This window comes from Haliaeetus leucocephalus, unplaced genomic scaffold, assembly GCF_000737465.1.
Source record: "Haliaeetus leucocephalus isolate CR32 unplaced genomic scaffold, Haliaeetus_leucocephalus-4.0 Scaffold68, whole genome shotgun sequence".
NCBI classification, from domain to species: Eukaryota; Metazoa; Chordata; class Aves; order Accipitriformes; family Accipitridae; genus Haliaeetus; species Haliaeetus leucocephalus.
The window spans coordinates 517355-535420 of record NW_010972504.1 but is presented as its reverse complement, the minus strand read 5'-3'; the positions used below and the strand labels follow the sequence as shown (position 1 = coordinate 535420).

The 18066-nt window shown below is 37.5% G+C and overlaps 1 protein-coding gene across 1 annotated transcript; it reads right to left on the bottom strand.

The window, feature by feature from the left end:
* Positions 1–2198: 2198 nt before the first annotated feature.
* On the bottom strand, positions 2199–18041 carry RSBN1 (round spermatid basic protein 1). Its single transcript, XM_010578744.1, has 7 exons — positions 17961–18041; positions 13919–14589; positions 6930–7067; positions 6350–6492; positions 5317–5484; positions 4242–4350; positions 2199–3619 (listed from the first exon to the last, which is right to left on the bottom strand). The coding sequence occupies exons 1-7, from the start codon at positions 18010–18012 to the stop codon at positions 3161–3163; spliced, it is 1740 nt and encodes a 579-aa protein (XP_010577046.1). The 5' UTR covers positions 18013–18041; the 3' UTR covers positions 2199–3160.
* Positions 18042–18066: the final 25 nt, after the last annotated feature.

Here is an 18066-nt window from a genome sequence, read left to right as displayed (position 1 = left end):
TCACTCTTTACAGACAGAGCGCTTGGTCAATTAGCAGTCGTCCCCAGCATAAAGCAGGAGTGTTTTCTCCGATCAACTGACACACATATCACAGGGCAGAACCTCATAAATGGATAATTGAGGATTTACAGTAACTGACCAGCACATTCATATTTATGAACTGTTCTGTTTCTATCCGAGTACTACTGAGAACTGTTATAACAACCCATGAAATTCGCCAAAGTTTGATTATCTCATTATGTAGGCTGTTTTATGAAATCTTAGAGAAATTCAAACAGCCAGCTATTTAAGATGAGACATTCAGAAATATTTACTTGGACCTACCCAGAGATTTGTTTTGCTCAGCAAACACTAAGTGGCTTGAACTCGTTACTTCATTTCTAAACAGCTATAGCTTATAAAAATCAGTATTCTACATGTCTTCTTCTGGAAAACATTTGCATCTTTCACATCAAGGCATTGTTCTAATTCTGCTCTGTTGTTTTCAGTCCAACTGAAGCGATCTTGAAGCAATGGCTAGACAGTATAGCGATCAGCTTCATAAGCAATCCCTCTCATACTTTACATCCAGAATTGGGGTGGAGTTTGAAAGTAGGATGTCAGTTTGGTTAAAGTGTACCAAAGCTAATGATGTATTTAGGTAACAGATTTTTATAAAGTTTGCTCCTCTCTTCCTCAATCTTCCAAGCATGCTAGAACAGCATCAGCAACATTCAAGTCATTTGAAGATACATTTCTGTATTTAAATCTGGGGTTAGATATTAAGTTAGTAATTGAATGGAACATAAAGAGAGCATGATACTATTGATCATGTCCCTCCATCCAAAGAGGTAAGTCAGAGCATTTTCCAGGTATTCAGGCTGTAGTCATAGATTTCACTAAAGCTACAGTTTTGAAAGCAATGTGAGCCACTGTGGTTTTCTTCCTTTATCCATTTAAAAACATGCTATTAGAATTTACAGAGGACTTCCAAACTGATTCCCTCTTTGTTCTATTTCAACTTTCACTGTAAAACAGACAAGTTGGTGTATGGGGGCTCTTAATCTGTTTATTCTGCCTTTAAAGTTATGTTTGCAGACTCACTGTAGTATCTGCAGATTTGTCAATTCCTGAGTGATTGTACGCAGTGCTGGCTGTCAAAGAACAGCCACCTTATTGATGTACCTCTACTGACACGACCAAAGAATAGCACATGTGAGAAGTGAAATGGGCACTTGGAAGACTAGCAGACTTCGTAAAAAGGAAAGAACACCCTTGGGTAATACGATCCTTGAATGTGAAGGGTGAACTGAAACCACTATTGCCTGTGAGGAATTTTACTTTGCACAACCCTTAAAGCTATGAAATTCCTCTCAACGTAAAAAGTGGAAAAAACCCACCAGAGAACAGACGGCTCATTTATGAACCAGTCTGGGTCATCTAGAATTTCTGCTAAGATTAAATTACAACCCTGCATGAATCACATTACTTTTCATCATAAAAGCTTTCCATTCTAACACCTTATTTACACAGATTACTAAACAAGTCACTACCACTTCAATCTGTAAATTAGTTTTAAATTGAAATATTTCCTAGTCCTCATTTTTGTACCGAAGACAATACATACATACACATAAGGAGTAATACAGGTTCTAACTAATCACTGCAGTATCTTCTGATGATTATTTTTCTATCAGTTTAAAATAGTGACCTCTACACTGAGGTGCTAATATGTATATAAAAGCCTACACAAACAATATTGCACAAAGTAAGATTTATAATAGAGTAACATATTTTAGAGACCCTTATAAAGAGAAGAGTAACAATTGATATTAAAAAGATGCATCCAGAACTAACACAGCATCTTTGCTTTTGTCTAGTCTAACATAGTGTTTCAAATCTTTCCTACCCCAGTGAGGATTAGAACAAATAAAAGTTATCTGGAAACAGCTTAAGTTGCACCAAAACCCAACTTGTATTCTAAATGTGGGGAGGGGGGAACGGAGAGGGAGAAAGGGACAGGACTCTTCCTTTTGATGACTGGAAAGGGCAGTAATAAATGGGGTGAGTGAAAGTCAAATACAGATTACACATTAACATCCAGAAATATTGAAATATTGTTTAAAAACTGTCAACAGCTGACACTCTACGCATTTAGCATGTGCCACTGATTTTTCCACAGTACCTGGGCACCCAGAAGCTACACATGGAAAAAACAGTCCAATGCCGTAATACTTTTTATTGTGAAATAGTTAATACAGAACTTCCTAGAATAAGGACAGCCTTACTGTGTAAGTCAGTTATCAACTCAACGCTATTATATTAAGTGCATCAGTACAAGGGAAAGTGTGGTTCCATTGGACACATTACGACCTGATCAAAACAAGCTGCCAAGTTGGTTAGTATTTTAAAGCCTTAAAGTGCTCAAAGATAGCAGTTTCCTCCACAAGACTACCAACAGGTTCTCTAATTTTAACACTAGTATTAATCATGTTCAGGGAAGATGTATTTTGGAAGCAAAACCCTCCCATCAAACAGCATAAGCAGTGCTATCAAAAGTGTTAGGTCAGTAAGTCATTGCATTTCAACGGGATCAGACACTTTCTTCAGTTAATTTTACAGATCACCTTTGTAGGAACTGTAAGGAATAGATATCAATTTCTATAGCTTGTATATAAACCCAACTTGTATATAAACCAACATGTCAAGTACAGACATACCAAAAATTTCACAAATCATCAAAAGTGCTGTGCGCCTTTTTTTTTTTTTAAGCAATTAAAATGAGATGGGAAAGTCACTTTGCAAGTCTTCTACAAAAGCATCACTTTCTGGTGAAGATTAGAGATAAAGTAAAAGTAGGGAAGTAACACTGACCAATGTAGTTCAATCATTTTATGTTCCTGGAGGAATTTCATTCTGACTTTGAGGAGATATTCAATATCTCTTTACTTAAACAGAAAGAAGTGGTAGACCACTGTTACAGGTTGTACTAAGGGGTTAAAATACAACTTGAATTTTGCATAATCTGTGTAAAAAAGATATGCTTGACATTTTGGAATGTCACCTTTCTTTATAGAATTATAGGCAAGATTTCTCCAATAAAACATAAGCCAGTTATAAAACTATAACTTCACATCAAAATTTTAAAAAGTTGTTAAAAAAATGTTTGATTATATACATATCACACAGAAGAGCCTGCATGATCCTGTGGATTGTGTTGCTGATCAGACTCTATTTTAAAACCTGGAAGGGGCTGGGCCACCTGATCTGGTTGCACAAGTCCTGATATTGAAGAAACAGAGGAGAGCACCCCTGTTGTAAGCTGCATTTCTATACCTGGTTCTTCAGACTCTTTTTTTACACTCACACACTGGGGTTCACCTTCTGACTCTGTCTTTCCAGGAACACTACTGTTCAAGCTTGAATTGCTTTCTGCATTTTCAGAAGTCTCCCCCACAGGGTGATATTGTTTAAGTCTTATGTGCCAGGCTAAGCTGCAGACTGCTGACACTGTTTTGAACTGATGAATGACATTTCTAGGGATGAAGTAGATGTCATTGTCACACAACTGAATTCTAGCATAGCGAATGCCTTCCCGTCTCATTTGGTTTAGTTTGGCTTCATCCACCCATTGAACACACTGAGAGAAGGAAAGATGGTTAAAGTTAGTGGTATATCCTGTTTAGAGTAAACAATTCAGTATCCACCTATTTTCAACATACTTCATGTCTAAATCAGAATGTTTCTGTTTAACAGGTAAAACTTCAAATTTAGATGAGAATTGGACTTTTAAAATATAATTTATCTAACATGCACATCTTAGAGGACAATGAACAGTTAAGAGCATTCTACAGTTATAGTTGAAAACAGTAAGTTTGACGTGAGCTGCATTGTTTTGGCTGACAGGACTGAGCTTAGATGCCTTCACATCCTAAGACAACATCAGTATATTAGAAAAAGCAGAAACAGGCATACATGACTTCTTAACTTCTAATTGTCTCTATTGCACATTATCATGACTCACAGCATAAATCCCAGCTTGGTGGAACGGAAAAGCAGTTGGACTAGACTAGATGATCACTGTAGGTCCCTTCCAACTGAACTATTCTGTTCTGAAACATGAGAAGGGAAGTTGCCCAAGAGAGCTGTGAACTGAGGGCCACTGAGGATACAAAAGGGCTGGCTATACAGTGAACCTGAAAACTGTCGAAAGCTAATTCCAAAATGCTAAGAATGAGCTGTCACTAGGGAAAATTCAATACCTGTGACACTGGAGGTTCATGCAGGTCCAGCTGAAGTCTCTGCACAACATCAGTGAAATCTTCAGCGTGAAAACAGACCACATCTTTGGTTATACGAGGCTGGTCACTCCTAGAAAAAGATGAGAATTCCAGGAATTTTTAAAGGATTTGAGTTATAGAGAATTGTAGGTCTTTCCAGCAAAATTTTTCATTGAACCAACAACCTACTTCAGTTTTACATGGCACACAAAGTCTCATCGCTTCTCAATACTCTTATTATTTTGAAAAGGAGGTATAGGTCACAGATTTCTCTTGGGTTTTTTTCATTTTACTTCTTTCTTGATGCACACACAACAGAAGTGATGTTTTCGTGGACAAATACTATACCGAAGTGTCCGAGAACTAGGTTCAAATTGCCACTATCAAAGTTCTCTGTATGTTCTAGGAACCACAATTTGCCTCTATTCTTCCGATCTACAGTAGAGAATTATTCTGTCTAATTAAAGGAAAAATGTAAAGTAATAAAGTAACTCTGAAGCCGAAGCAATGAAGAGCTGGGTTTTATTCAAGGGCTGTGAATCAGAGTAAGGAAGTTCTGGTGCCTTTTATTCATATGAATATCTAACGATATTGCTAATGATGCTATCCAATTTCTACTGTAATTGCTAGAAATAACAGTGATGCAAGTCTAGTTTCTCTGCAAGGTCAACAGCAATGTCCTGGGTACATGAAGTGAGAAAGCACTGTAGCTGTGAAATTGAGTTCTTAGATTACTGTTACAGAAGTTAGCATTAATATACCTATTCAGGAAAAGACAATCACAGATGATGGTCCAGGCATGGTATCTTAGGCTTATTTTGCATGTCACTAAAATTTTCTGCAAACTGCTTTTACAACTTTTCTACTGCCTCAAGAGGGAAAAATAGTAGGTATACAGCTTGTGTTTTTCCAGCTCTAGACAGCATTTATCTCATTACAGTGTTTAAACCATTTCTTTGACTAGGCTTGTTTTCCAAGGAATTTTCTTTTTTTTAAGAGAGGAAGCGTTCAGAATTACCCCATCCTACTAGAATAGTTGCATTTCAGTGGCACTTACCATTCCCCAAACTGTACAGCCTTCAGAACACCTACAGCAGCTGTACTCTGCCAGTCAAACCCTTGACCCACATGATCAGCGTGAGCTCTTGTTCTGTCTTCAAACAGAACTTCACGGGGCTCACTGGTCCGAGGTAGGTACTGGAGATTCTTTATTTCGTTCATCGACCTACAACACGACAAAAAAGACATACTAAAAAACATTTCAGACTACTCAAAATTAAACACTTGTATTAAAATAATCTTAAAATGTTGTGTGCTGCAGGCTTCAAAATCAAAGACCAAAGCACTTCCCTCTGATTTCTTCTAGGTGTCTATTCGACAAAAGATGGAAACAAATACAGCAAAGTACAATTCAGGTTATGAGATCAAACTTTATAAAACAAATCCTATCACCAAAAAAAAATTTTTTGTTCACTTGTGCTGAAAGAATTCTCCCAGGCATTTAATGGTATGTGAAATAGAGCTATTTTAGTAAGATACTGAAGTTTAGTTATTTGGGAGTCCATCCAAAAATTCTGCTTGAAATTACAATTAAAATATGCTTTCAATTCTTTATCTCCTAAAATTTTTTCTACAGCATACTCTGAGAAAGACAGTAACTACATACGTATACCACAATATTTCCTGAGAAGGCAGACTGTATTACAAGTGCTTTACCACTAACATTAAAACGTGACATGAACAGTTTAAGGATCTCTGCTCTTTTAGAGCATTTCACCTGCCCCCCCCCACCAAATTAGTTCTTTCCACAGAAATAAGATGAATAAAAGAAGTCTCCTGAAGGATAATAAAAAGAGGTTTCAATCTAGGACATATTACTATGAAAGTGGTGAAATAAAATAACTATCACAAATAATGTATTTGGCTTATCCACTGAGCCAATTTGAAACAGAAATTAAAAACTTAAATCTGTGAATCAACCTTCTGAAGAACTAGTTACACATAAAGTACTTAAGTTTTGTTCTCAAATCTAACACAGGCATAACTGCAATGTTTTACCTTTAATAACGGAAAGGAAAACAAAACATTACCGGCGCCGTTTGAATGGCGATTTTGGCATATCAGCTGTTGGGATCATCTGCTCTCCTGGTCTCACCCACATTATGGGACCATCATCACTTTGTGACCTGCACTGAAGTCTGAGACTAGAAAGAGTACCCCAGGGCAAAGTCATCTAAAAGAAAACAAAAACAAAACAACCCACAAAACACACATAACACAAAACACTGGGTGAGATAGAAAAATTAAATGATGCCTTTGGTAAAACTGGTTCAAATTTGCTGTCAAAAGAATTGCATAGAAACTAAATTAAGTTTGAGAGGTAAAATGTATTCCAAGCTAACTTTATTGAACTTAGTTTATAGGAAGTAGATTATTATGTTGTGCATACATATGATAAACTGTATTTTTTTTTTTGTTATTTACACAACTGTAGCTACCTAATTCAGTACCTTTTGTTTGGACACAGGAAAGAACATACCTCAGTAGCCTAAATAGCATATCAATAGAGAAAATACTTTATGGTTTCTAATTACTTAGGAAAAAATGAAATGTAGTAAATGTTTAATTATCTATAGTGCTTTAAAAAAAACACCACAAGTTACTGCTTACTCTGAGAAATGGGGATTCTTCTAACATATCTAGAAATTCTGGGAAGTAGTCCCCAACTTCTTCGTCCACTGCTCCAACAAGACTGATCTGCCGCATTGGTCCTGCTCTGTACGTTCCACAGCAGTACGTTCGATTGACCTGAGTGGCAGAAAGGAAAACACAATACCACCACAGCTTTAGTTCTGTTACAAGAGATTAAAATTGATTAATATAATACACTAGACCACAGATGAGATGAATCTTGGACTCATCTACACAACTTATCTACATCTATTTCATTAGAGATGCCTTTGGGAATATGCACAGAGTCCGACCACTTAGAACAGATGCCCATAGGTTATCCCAAAAGAACTCCTGTCTGTATTACTGATAGAAAATACTTGTAAAGTTCGAATAATAGGAAGTTAGTTATTTGACTAATTCAGGAACAATTCAACACTTCCAGGCTGACTTGAGAAATCCATCACACAAAGTTTCATTGTAACTCAGTCTTTCACCAGCAAACTTAAAGTCTCCACTAATTTGTGCAGTTGACTGTTGCTTCTACATTTCAAACTGTACGCTATTGAAATATATGTGCTTTCTTCATTTCAGTCATGTCCTAAAGGCCTTTTCCCTATGACCGTAGTGAAAAATCTAGGTGTCCTTCATGCAGCAGTTTTGATAATATTGCTACAGTGTATACAAAAATTTGGACAAAAAATTGAGGAAATGAGAGGTCTAGCTAGAAATCCAGTGTCCATGTACAACAATTTTAGGATTACCATTTGCAATATAACCTGCTGACACTGCTGTGGCCAGAAACACTTTAATCTCACTTACAGCTTTTTGACATTCTCTGTAGCACAGACTGTCCCACTTTCCCTGGTCATCTGGAAACTTTTCTTGCCAATTTTCTGTTCCCAGAGGAGAACCACTGACAAGACTCCAGTGTTCTCTAGTCTCATCCTATGGACTTGGGCTATAACATGCCATATGGCCACAGAGTAGGTTGTACGTAGATGCTGCACCTATTCAATCTTAAAAGATCAGAAATTCTGCCATAATTAGTCTGCTTTGTATACTTGATTTGTCTAAGCCCCAACCTTCCATCACTCTTCAACAGCCTCTCTACATTCATCAAGTGGTTCTAGTGGTGAAAAACTACAGCCAATCTCCATGGCTAAGTGGTGGGACAGGTACAAAGGACAGAAGGTTTATAGCCATGTTCAGAAAGCGTAATATCTTTTCTAAGTATGAAAGAGCTTAGTTTTAAGTTTTTTTAGTTTTAAGTTTTGCAGTTTAAGCCAACAAAACAGATGTAGTTAAACTACTCCATGAAGTTGTTAAAGGTAAATTAGGAGACTAATAAAGCAAGAGTTAGTTACTGCTGCAATTTTATCCTCTAGCAGCAACCACAGATATTTAGCTTCTTAATTATAGGAGTTTAGCTTACTCCTATTTCCAGAGTCTTCCTTTCTTGAGCTTTGTATATATGCAGTTAGCAGTTCTGCATTGGTTGCACACACATTTTAATTAAAAGCTAAGTCAGAGCCAAAAACAACTTCACATACAGCTTTATTCCTCAGCCCTAAGCCAACTACTGCACCACATCACCTCTACCTGCATGTGTAGAAGTTTATATCTTAAGTCACTCACTGAACTTCTGCTTGAAGTCCATCAAGACCAGCAGGAGCCGCTGAATGAACGCATACTAACTTTCTGGGTTTGACAATACAGATTTTATGAACCAGGCACTATCTTCAGAGGCTGTTAATTCTTCTTGGCTGTTGCCCTAAGAGAAAGTTAAGTCTCCAAATCCTATTAGAACATTACTGGTAAAGGTTCATATCTAACATCAGTAAAGTGGAATGATTTCACCAGCTAGCTAGAATGCAATTCAAAGTAGTATTGGAAAACCACAGCATTAATCTAGTTCTGTGCACCTACAGGAAAACTAAGGGCTGAAATGTTCTTGTCCTTAAGCTAGTTAAACTCAACTGCTTGGTACTATTAAAGCAAGTAGAGACAGACTACTTCTAGATGAGATTTGTTCTATTGAAGCCACCTGTTGAGATTCACTAGTATTTCAGAGGTGTTTGTCACAAGTTAAAATGAACTGCAGTTTTTCTTTATAATGTTTTCAAAGGTAATGAAAAACTAGAAGCTTTAACATTATTTTTTTTAATGCACTGGAATCCAATGAAAAAACAGAAAAGAATAAGAGCTATAAAGGAGACACTAGAAATACTTTAAGGAAATCTTGGATTTCAATGTTTTCCCAGTTTTTAATAGAACTTAAAGAAATATATACACTTGAGAATTAAAATCAGGACATGTTTACACTGAAAATATGTACCAATTCATGGCAATCCCCAGCAGGCTGTAGTATTCATCTCAAGCCAATCCCAGGGGTAGTAGTCTACTAGTTTAATATGCTGTAAAAAATTATTTCACATAGTTTCTCTCTCATCCTTAATTCCTCCAGAGCAGCACAAATACTAATACCACTGCTTAGGATAGCGGTCTCAAGAATACAAAGTATGCTAAGACCTTGTCTGTAATAACAAGCATGTTCATGACCATCTAAAAGAACAGGCATCTTACTCATGGGACACTAAACCACCCAACTGTGAAGGAAGACCAAGCAACCTCCTTGCTGCACCTTCTTGCAAACTACTTTGACCTTTCATTTGCCAAGTGCTCTAGATGCACTCTTAACAGCTATATTAATTTCACAGCCATATTCTGCACCCCTCTTCAGGGAAGAAAGACAAGACTATGAAATACCTGAAGTGACTTTGTTATATCCACTAGGACCTTTCTAAAAATTTCTTATTTTTGTTTAAAGCTCAATTCTTGTTTTAGCCTGGGTCATTCCAGTTTACATGGCTGTCAGAAGTTAATAACTTATTACCACAGCACCATCATTGCTATAATTTGTTCACTATGCTTCTTTAAAAACATTACTGGATAACATGAGTACTAACTGCCACTAAGTACATGATCTGATCTATACAATCTTTACTGCTGTAAAAGGACCATTGGGCTAGTAAGACCACTCAGGTGTCCTGTACCCTTTCAAAATGCCAAACAGCTGTCACTACCATATGTATCCCCTAGACCATACAGTATCACACTAAAAGTGAAGTTACAGACATTTTTAAACTTAGCTCTTCAGTATTCATGTAGACATTTTATAGCAGCTGAATGATGTGCCCATCAGTGTTTCACACATAAGTGAGAACAGAAGTAGACAGCATCATCCTGTGGAAGTTACAGATCTGGTATTTGCATGTTACCGAGATAAATCAGACTCTTGCCTCATGAAGTGTTAAGCAAGCAGTATACCTCTGTAGGGTAGGAAGACGACATAGAGATGAGGCACATTTGAGACAAATGAGGTTACATTTCAGAAGTTTCTCTCTAGTTTCAAGAAAAGCATGAATCAGTTGTCAGTGACAATATTTTAATATGTTAAATCAGCTACAAAACCAACCACACAAACACTTTACTACAAGGAAGAAAGCAAGAATACAAGCAGCTTTACTATTTACAACAGAAAAAGGAAGGGAGGACAGTGTGACATGCCATTACAGCAAGGGTTATGTGTTTGACTTAAACCTGACAGGTATTTCAGTAAGACCATTGGGCATTATTTATATATTTATTTATATATAAGTGATAAACCGAATTAAGCTTGCAGTACAGATGCACAATCTATTTTACACTTTGACAGCTTCTGCTAAAAAAAAGAAATTGCCCTTCCAGAATAAGAGACCTTTTTCCAGGAGTAAGAAAAGTTAAGATTGGATGGACAACCAAACAGTGATATGATTCATTGACCAAAGTTGTCAGGAATAGAGTAACCTTTTCTGACAGTACATTGCAGGAGTACTAAAACTTACCCTATTATCACCTGTGGGCTGCTTCTCCCACCTTCTTCCCAGAAGCAATAGCAGCTTATGCAAAACCTACTTCCCTCAACTCTTTCCTGGCCTGTTCCCAGAACCCCCACTCCTTTGTGATTTTAACTGTTCTTTGGACCATATAGTGAACTGATCAGGCAGTTGATCAGTTTCTTCTGGGGCGGGGGGAAGCAGGAGTGGTTTTTCAAGTCTAGATATATTCCAATTCACAGAGTAGACCTAGAAGCAGTTGTACTGAAACAACTGACAGGGAAAGTAAGAGTTCATTCTAGCTGCACTGCTAAGAACTTTCAAATTGAAGTATGCTCTTATGCGAAGAAAGCTTACAAATTACTTACTGTTCAGTGATTTGAGTCTTGAAAGCTCTTAATCCAAGCAAATAGCTCCAAACTAAAGCTTCACTTTAGCACTAAGGTATTACAACAAATGAGCCAGAGCCAATGCAAGCAAAAAAATCCAGAGAACACTGAAGCGTAATTATTTTAATATATAGAAACCAAACAGTTATACTACAAATACACATTGGAGTGCCTTGTTATAAACATTCAGCTTACATTGTCCTCACTGCCCTGAGTACAAAGGAATTCACCTTGCAAGGGAGTTAATTATCACTAGATTTTTATGAAGTCTTCCAGATTAAAGTCCTTATTTTGAACTGGAGACACTTCCTACTAAAATTCAGTTTGTCTGAAAAGGTACACAAAACAGCTCAATATTGTACAAGTTAAAGGTCACATTAACTTTCAGGTAACTTGCAGTTTACAGATCAAATTTTGATTTCTTGACACCAAGTCTCCAGGACTTGAAACTATCTAACACTCAAAATCCCCTTGCCACAATATGGTTCAGTACAGCAAACAAATTCATGCATACCGAAGGTTCAACCTAGAACAGAGGTGACTTTTAACTGTCTATCTTCAATTAAAAATAATATCAGTATTACAGCATGTAATACTGTAACATGCTTAATCTGCTAAGGCATAACTATAAAGTGCTTTTGTATTGTACAATTTCTCATACAGGAAGGTCCAAAAGCGAAGCTTAGCCAGTCTGTTTATTCCTCAAGAGTGCTGCCAAGGAATAGCAGTAAAATAGCCACTCATCCTCCCTGTGCTCTCTTAAGCAGTGCATTTTACCCTTCTCTATTTAAAGATAAGCTAGCTTTTTGCAAGCTAGTTTTAGCAGCATGCAGGAACCACAGTTGAATCCACCATCAATTTAAATCCATCTCCTTAAACTAGATACTTTACCATCATCTGTATTCTCTGAAGAGTCCCATTTCAGCTGTCTTAAGAGTTGTGACAACTATACTACTATACACTGAGCAACCATAGAGAAGTAAGAGCCACACCAATGTACTTCAGCCAGAGAGCATTAACCAGGTCATGCTAAACCTGGGTTTAGAAATGTGTTTTAGACCAAATGAACCTTATGTCATGACTCCGTCAAGTTTAGACAGTACTTAAAATAGAATTAATTGAAATACCAGCACAGACTATAACCCAGTGAAGCCTCTCATTTGTTACCATACATTCCTCACATGTATTTATAGTATAAGCTATTCATGTTCACAAGATGGGGACATTTACCAAGAAAAAGCATAACTGTTAAATATCCAATTGACACTGTTCAGCCATTTTAGGGGGTCATCACACATACTCAGAGTAAATTAGAATGTAATCATGATGTCAAAGAACATAGATAAATCACTAATACGGAAGACTTTAAAACCTAACCTGTGGACAAGTTTCACATCTGCAGAACACAGGTGTGTACTGTGCAGAAGCGTTCTTGCTGACAGCAGCAGTTTGTATGCTCATCAGACAGACTGGGTTTGGAGTACTATGAGCTCTCATGCAGCTCCATCAGCGCAAAGAATTACTTAAACCAAGAAACAGAAGTTGGTTTAAAGTAAGTGCTGCAGCAGCTATTCATTGTCAAACAAATTCATAAGCTAAGTGTCAGAATTACCAATTTAATGGTATCTATGATAAATGCTGGAAAGTATTCAGAGACTTCATAAGGTTGTGGTAACTTTCTGTAAAGTAGTAACTGCTTTTCCAATGCAAATCTTGATTATAAGCATTCAGTAAACTCTGGAGAGATCCAGATAACGCATCCACAAGCACTACCATTTCAAAATCTGTTACTAAAGAAGGTCTGTTCCAATAGTACTGAAGTGCACACCACTACAGAATTTCAGGGTTTTCCTTCCAACAGGTGAACCACTAAAAGTAATTAAGACCTTGAATAAAGACTTCAAAAGTAATCAGTAGTTTGAATCTGTCCTGACTATACTAAGCAGGAATAGGTTTTATTCCATCTGAAACAGATTTATCTAAACTGTAATGTTGCGCTATGTTCATAGATACTTCTAAGCTTGATCACAAGAGTCAAATGCAAGGGGTTTTCATATGTGAATCTTGAAATTGGCTTAGTTATTACTGTTGCATCCATTTAAGTTACATGGAGATAGTTTGAGAATTTAAGATAGTTCAAGCCTACTATAGAAATCAAGGTAGTATTTAAAATTAAAGCCTTTTTCAAATGCACTTAAGATATTCTAAACACCTCTGAAGTTGGAAAGTTTAAACACACAACATCAGCTACTGATAGAATTAAGATGTTAAAAAAAACTTATTTGTTGTGAATGATATACTGAAACCTGAAAAGTAACATCATTGCAAAAAACCAACCTAGATCCATTGAATAGAAAAAACAGTGTATTTGCAATCTATACAACTCTTAATACAGACCTGCCTATTGTTTTGAACAATTTCAGTGTTCTCCCAAGTTTAGAAGATAGTTTAGACTGAAAGTCTGCAAGATCAGTGCAGATCTTTCTACAGGTCACAGTTCAGTGTCTGAAATATGATTCACCAACTACCAGTGGGCACAAAAGAGCTTTAAGCAGAAAGAGGAATAAACAGCACAGTAGCAGTAGTCCCAACATCATCTTTTTTCATCTGCAAAAAACAAAATATTTGTGCCTCACCTATTTTAGGCCATCCCTGCTCTGGATTAATGAGATTAATCAAATCTAAGTGTTGTGCAACTTTTACGCTTTTAAACAGTTCTTACCTGAGAGTGAAAATTTGAAATTGTTGTTGTTTCAATGTCCTTCTTGCCCAAAATTTCCATTTTCACTGGAGTGTTAGGAAAGTTAAAAGCAAAGTAATCCAGGAAGTCTGGTAAATAAGCAGCTGCTCCATGTACTATGGCTAAAGCATAGTAAGCTGCATTTTTATCATTTTCACTGAATGACAACGCAAGAAACTCTTCTGCAAATCTCTCCATCTCCACTGGAGACAAAAATGAGAGTTCATCCATGTAAGCATGAAGGACCAGAGCACCACCATTGGACTGATGTTCTTCATGAATGAAGTTACTAAATTTAGTGCCAGTTTTCAAGAAGCTGCTGCGAACAGAATGCTCCTGGTGTGTCACAAATGGTGTTTGTACTCCCTGGGGTATTCGATATTCCTGCATACCCAAATTCAGTCTGCAGAGTTGTTCATCCTTCAGATACCTGAAGGATTCCTTGTTCATTTCTAAGTTATCACACTGTCCTTGAGACAGAGTCTCTTTGTCAATGCGAGTGAGTCCAGCACACACCGTCTGCACTTCTTTGTTGTACATCTTCAGGCGTTTTCCCCTCATATCTTCCCGGTGTTTCTTTTTCTTTTTTTTCTTTATCTTCTTCATAATAAGACTGTCAGCTCGCTGGGTTTTGCCATTTTCATCTGGAGTTTCTGGCAGCAACAACAGAGATAAGATCAGAGTTCCACAGTTGCAGCATATTCACCCAAAAAGAATTAAGACCTCTCACTTGCTAAAGCTATCTATTCCCAGGAAGACTGACCAATAGTAATACCTGGACTTTTGACTTACAAGACTTAATTATACAATAAAAAATGCAGTACATCTAGTTATTATGCAAAGAAAGCCTTGAATTAAGGAAAACTCCCAAAACTCAAGCTTAATATTTTAGAAATATTTCCACTTTTAATAAATTTATTAGAATACCTTTAAAAGGAGTCCATATTTCAGAACATCTATAATTAAGTACATTAATAACTTCTGACATTCAAGGCAGTGCCATGGAGCAGAAGAGAACAAACAAGTATGCATAACATTTAAACATTAAGACTTTCATGACAGAACACTTCCCGGATTTTGGATACACAATATAGAAGCAAAACAGAGTGCAGCTGAAGAGATACAAGCATTATTGACATTTAGAGGTAAAACCACTTTAAGCAGTTAGCTTTCCGGCCCAAAAAAAAAAAATCCTAGGCTGCTGATCTTTTGTATTATAGGATCCAAATCATCACATCCACATCTTCAGCTATCTTTTGCTAGTCTTACAGTTAACCATTCAGCTAATTCAGAGCTAGAAATTAAGAGGTTGTTGTTTCTTGGTTTTTTAAAGTTAATCAACCTGCAGAAGGCTAAAGGCTGAGAGATAAAATATGAAGTAGTAGTTCTGTTAGGTAAAATGTAATAGTTTAATTGCTCATCTTTTAGGAATAAAAACTAATTCAAGTAATATTTTAGCAAGCGACAATGGTAGTTAGAAAACTGTTAAAAAACTCAATTGCCAAGAGAAGATTTTAATCTGCCTGAATCAAAGAATTATTTCATGCCAACAACGCACATAAACTTCTAAGAGCCATGTTACCAGGATAGCTATGGGGATCAGAACAATCTGCTGCTGAAGGTAACATCTGACCAGAAGATGCAGCAGCTAAAGTTTTTCAGTTTCCCACAGCCCATGGCTTTGTGCTAACAAAATTTCCTTTCTTGGCCTGCTAAGCTATCAAATTTGTATTCCCTCTTTATTCTCTTGCAGCACTTGAAGAAAAAAACATGTAACACTGATCTATGAGAATAGGTGTAATGATAAATACATGCAGCTTCAAGTTATTCAGTCTAACCACAGTATTTAACTATATCATTACTCATTTGGTCTCAGAGCTCTTTAGTAAAGATGGTTGACCTTCATAACAGCCTGGTGTAACGAACAGAATTACTCATGAAGCAAAGAAAGAGTTGATTGCTTAATACTAACTTCATACAATTGTCTTAGGACCTGAAATACAAGTTTTCACAGTACTGCTGCTAGCCTTACAAACAACAAATGCCCTTATTTTTATATTATAGCTAGGGAAACCAGGAAAAGAAATGCAGCATCACTTGTTTTGGTAAGTCAACTGAAACAGTTCTTGGAATAAGCTTTTCTGGAAGTCTCAGAAGTTAAGTGTGCAAAAGCTTACTCAATCACTAAGCTCTCAAGTATAGATACTGCTTTACTAACTGTAATGAACATACTAATCACACAAAAGATCTTTGTTATGGTGGGACCAGAGATTCCAAGCTGAAACTAAACAACAATTTCATGCCACCACTGAGCTGTTGGGAATACTTCCCTGTAGATGTTTCAAAGTTAATTTTTGGTTGTTAAAGGTGTCTTATTTTAAGCATTTCTAATTTTAGGTATAGTTTCAAAACCTCAGACACGCACTGGTTTTAATTCAAAGTATCTTCCTGTTTGAAGATATTCCCTAATAACAGAGATACAGCTAGCACTCTCTGCATTTTGGAACTTCCAGTGAACACTGGTCTATTTTCAGGATAAAAGCTATCCTGACCACTGCTGTATCCACTGAACACAGCAGAGTCCCACTACTACAGTGAGAGTAACCTCTGTATTACGTGAACCTAGACAATGACATTATGGCAATGCCTGACAAACTTGAAGGAAATATAGTTTTAATTATTCCTTTAAATAAATGGAAAGCCTCCAGTACCTCAAACACAAAGAAAGCTATAGCCAGGCCATCAAACTGTGGACTCCCACAGTGAGGTAGAATAACAGCAGTGCCAGTAACTCAGCTACTCTAAAGCTATTAGACAACACAAAACTGAACACACTAGTATCACTTTTAAAAAGCAAAAACAGAGGAGATGTTCACTGTCACCTGTGGCCAAAGATAAGAATAGTAGAGTCAAAGAAATAGGTGGTTAAGATTATAAATAGAAATAAAATCTGATAGAGAAGGACAGCAAGAGAAATCCAGCTACATCCCGAAACCCACTACATACGCAGTCTAGGACAAGTAGTGAAGAGCTTCAGACTTCCAGTTAGCAAACAGCTTTCCTCTGCAAATCTGGACTTCAGATAGTAATTTTAACAGTGTTTAAGCCCTCATTAAGAGAGGGCCTCATGCATTTACTGGGTTAGGACTGACACACAGTGACACTCCCAGTCTACCAAGACATACTACTTCTGTAGTTTTATCAACATTTATCAAGCTAATGTTTGAAATTTACAGCCCAGGAGCTTTTATAGTCATTATTCACAGTGGTTTAGAAGCATTAAACAATAGCAAAAAGTCTCTCCCCATAATAGTTTTGCCCATTCTTAAGACAGTACTATCTAGAGTTTACACTACAGAGTTAACTTTTGTAAGCATGTGCATCTTTGGTTTCCTTGGCACAATACCTTCATATATACTCCTGAAGTACAATTCACAACGTAATATCTTTACTACGGCAGCATTTGCAATTGCTTTTCACCTATGTTGCCCTCACCAAGTAGCTTTTTACTATCATAAATTTGTAAGCAGAACCAAAATAGTCATTTGTACTGTTAAAAAAAAAATTAAAAAAAAAGAAGAAGAGACGACGACACCCCCCTCCCCCCCCGTCCAGTTTTGGCCTTCCTGTCAGAGAAATCGCAGGGCATTTATTTAAAAAAAAAACCAACAAAAAACAAACAAACAAAAACCAAACACAAACCCACACCAACAAAAAAAAAACCCCCAAACAAAACAGCAGCTTCTCAGTTCTAGCGTATGTTAAAGCAAGCACAGTAGGAAGAAAGCTTTGCTATCCAAGCACTTGCACGTTGAACCCGCGACGAGGGCGATGCTGAACAGCAGCACGACTAAGAGCAGCAGCACCAGAGCGCCCGTTCCGGGCACGGAGAGCCCACGGCTCCGGTCTCTCCGTCACACGCCGCCGGGCTCCGCGCTCCCTCCCGAACTGGTAGGAGTGCCGTGCCCCGCCGCGGCACGGAAGCGCGACAAGGGCTACTGAAGCCACGGTCCGCTCGCCCTACCTCGCACACCCCCACACACGGCCACGCTCGGGGCTCCGGGAGCGGCGAGCATTCTTCTCCGCTCCCGCCTTCGCCCCGGCGGGCGAGGCCGAGCCCCAGCCGCGGC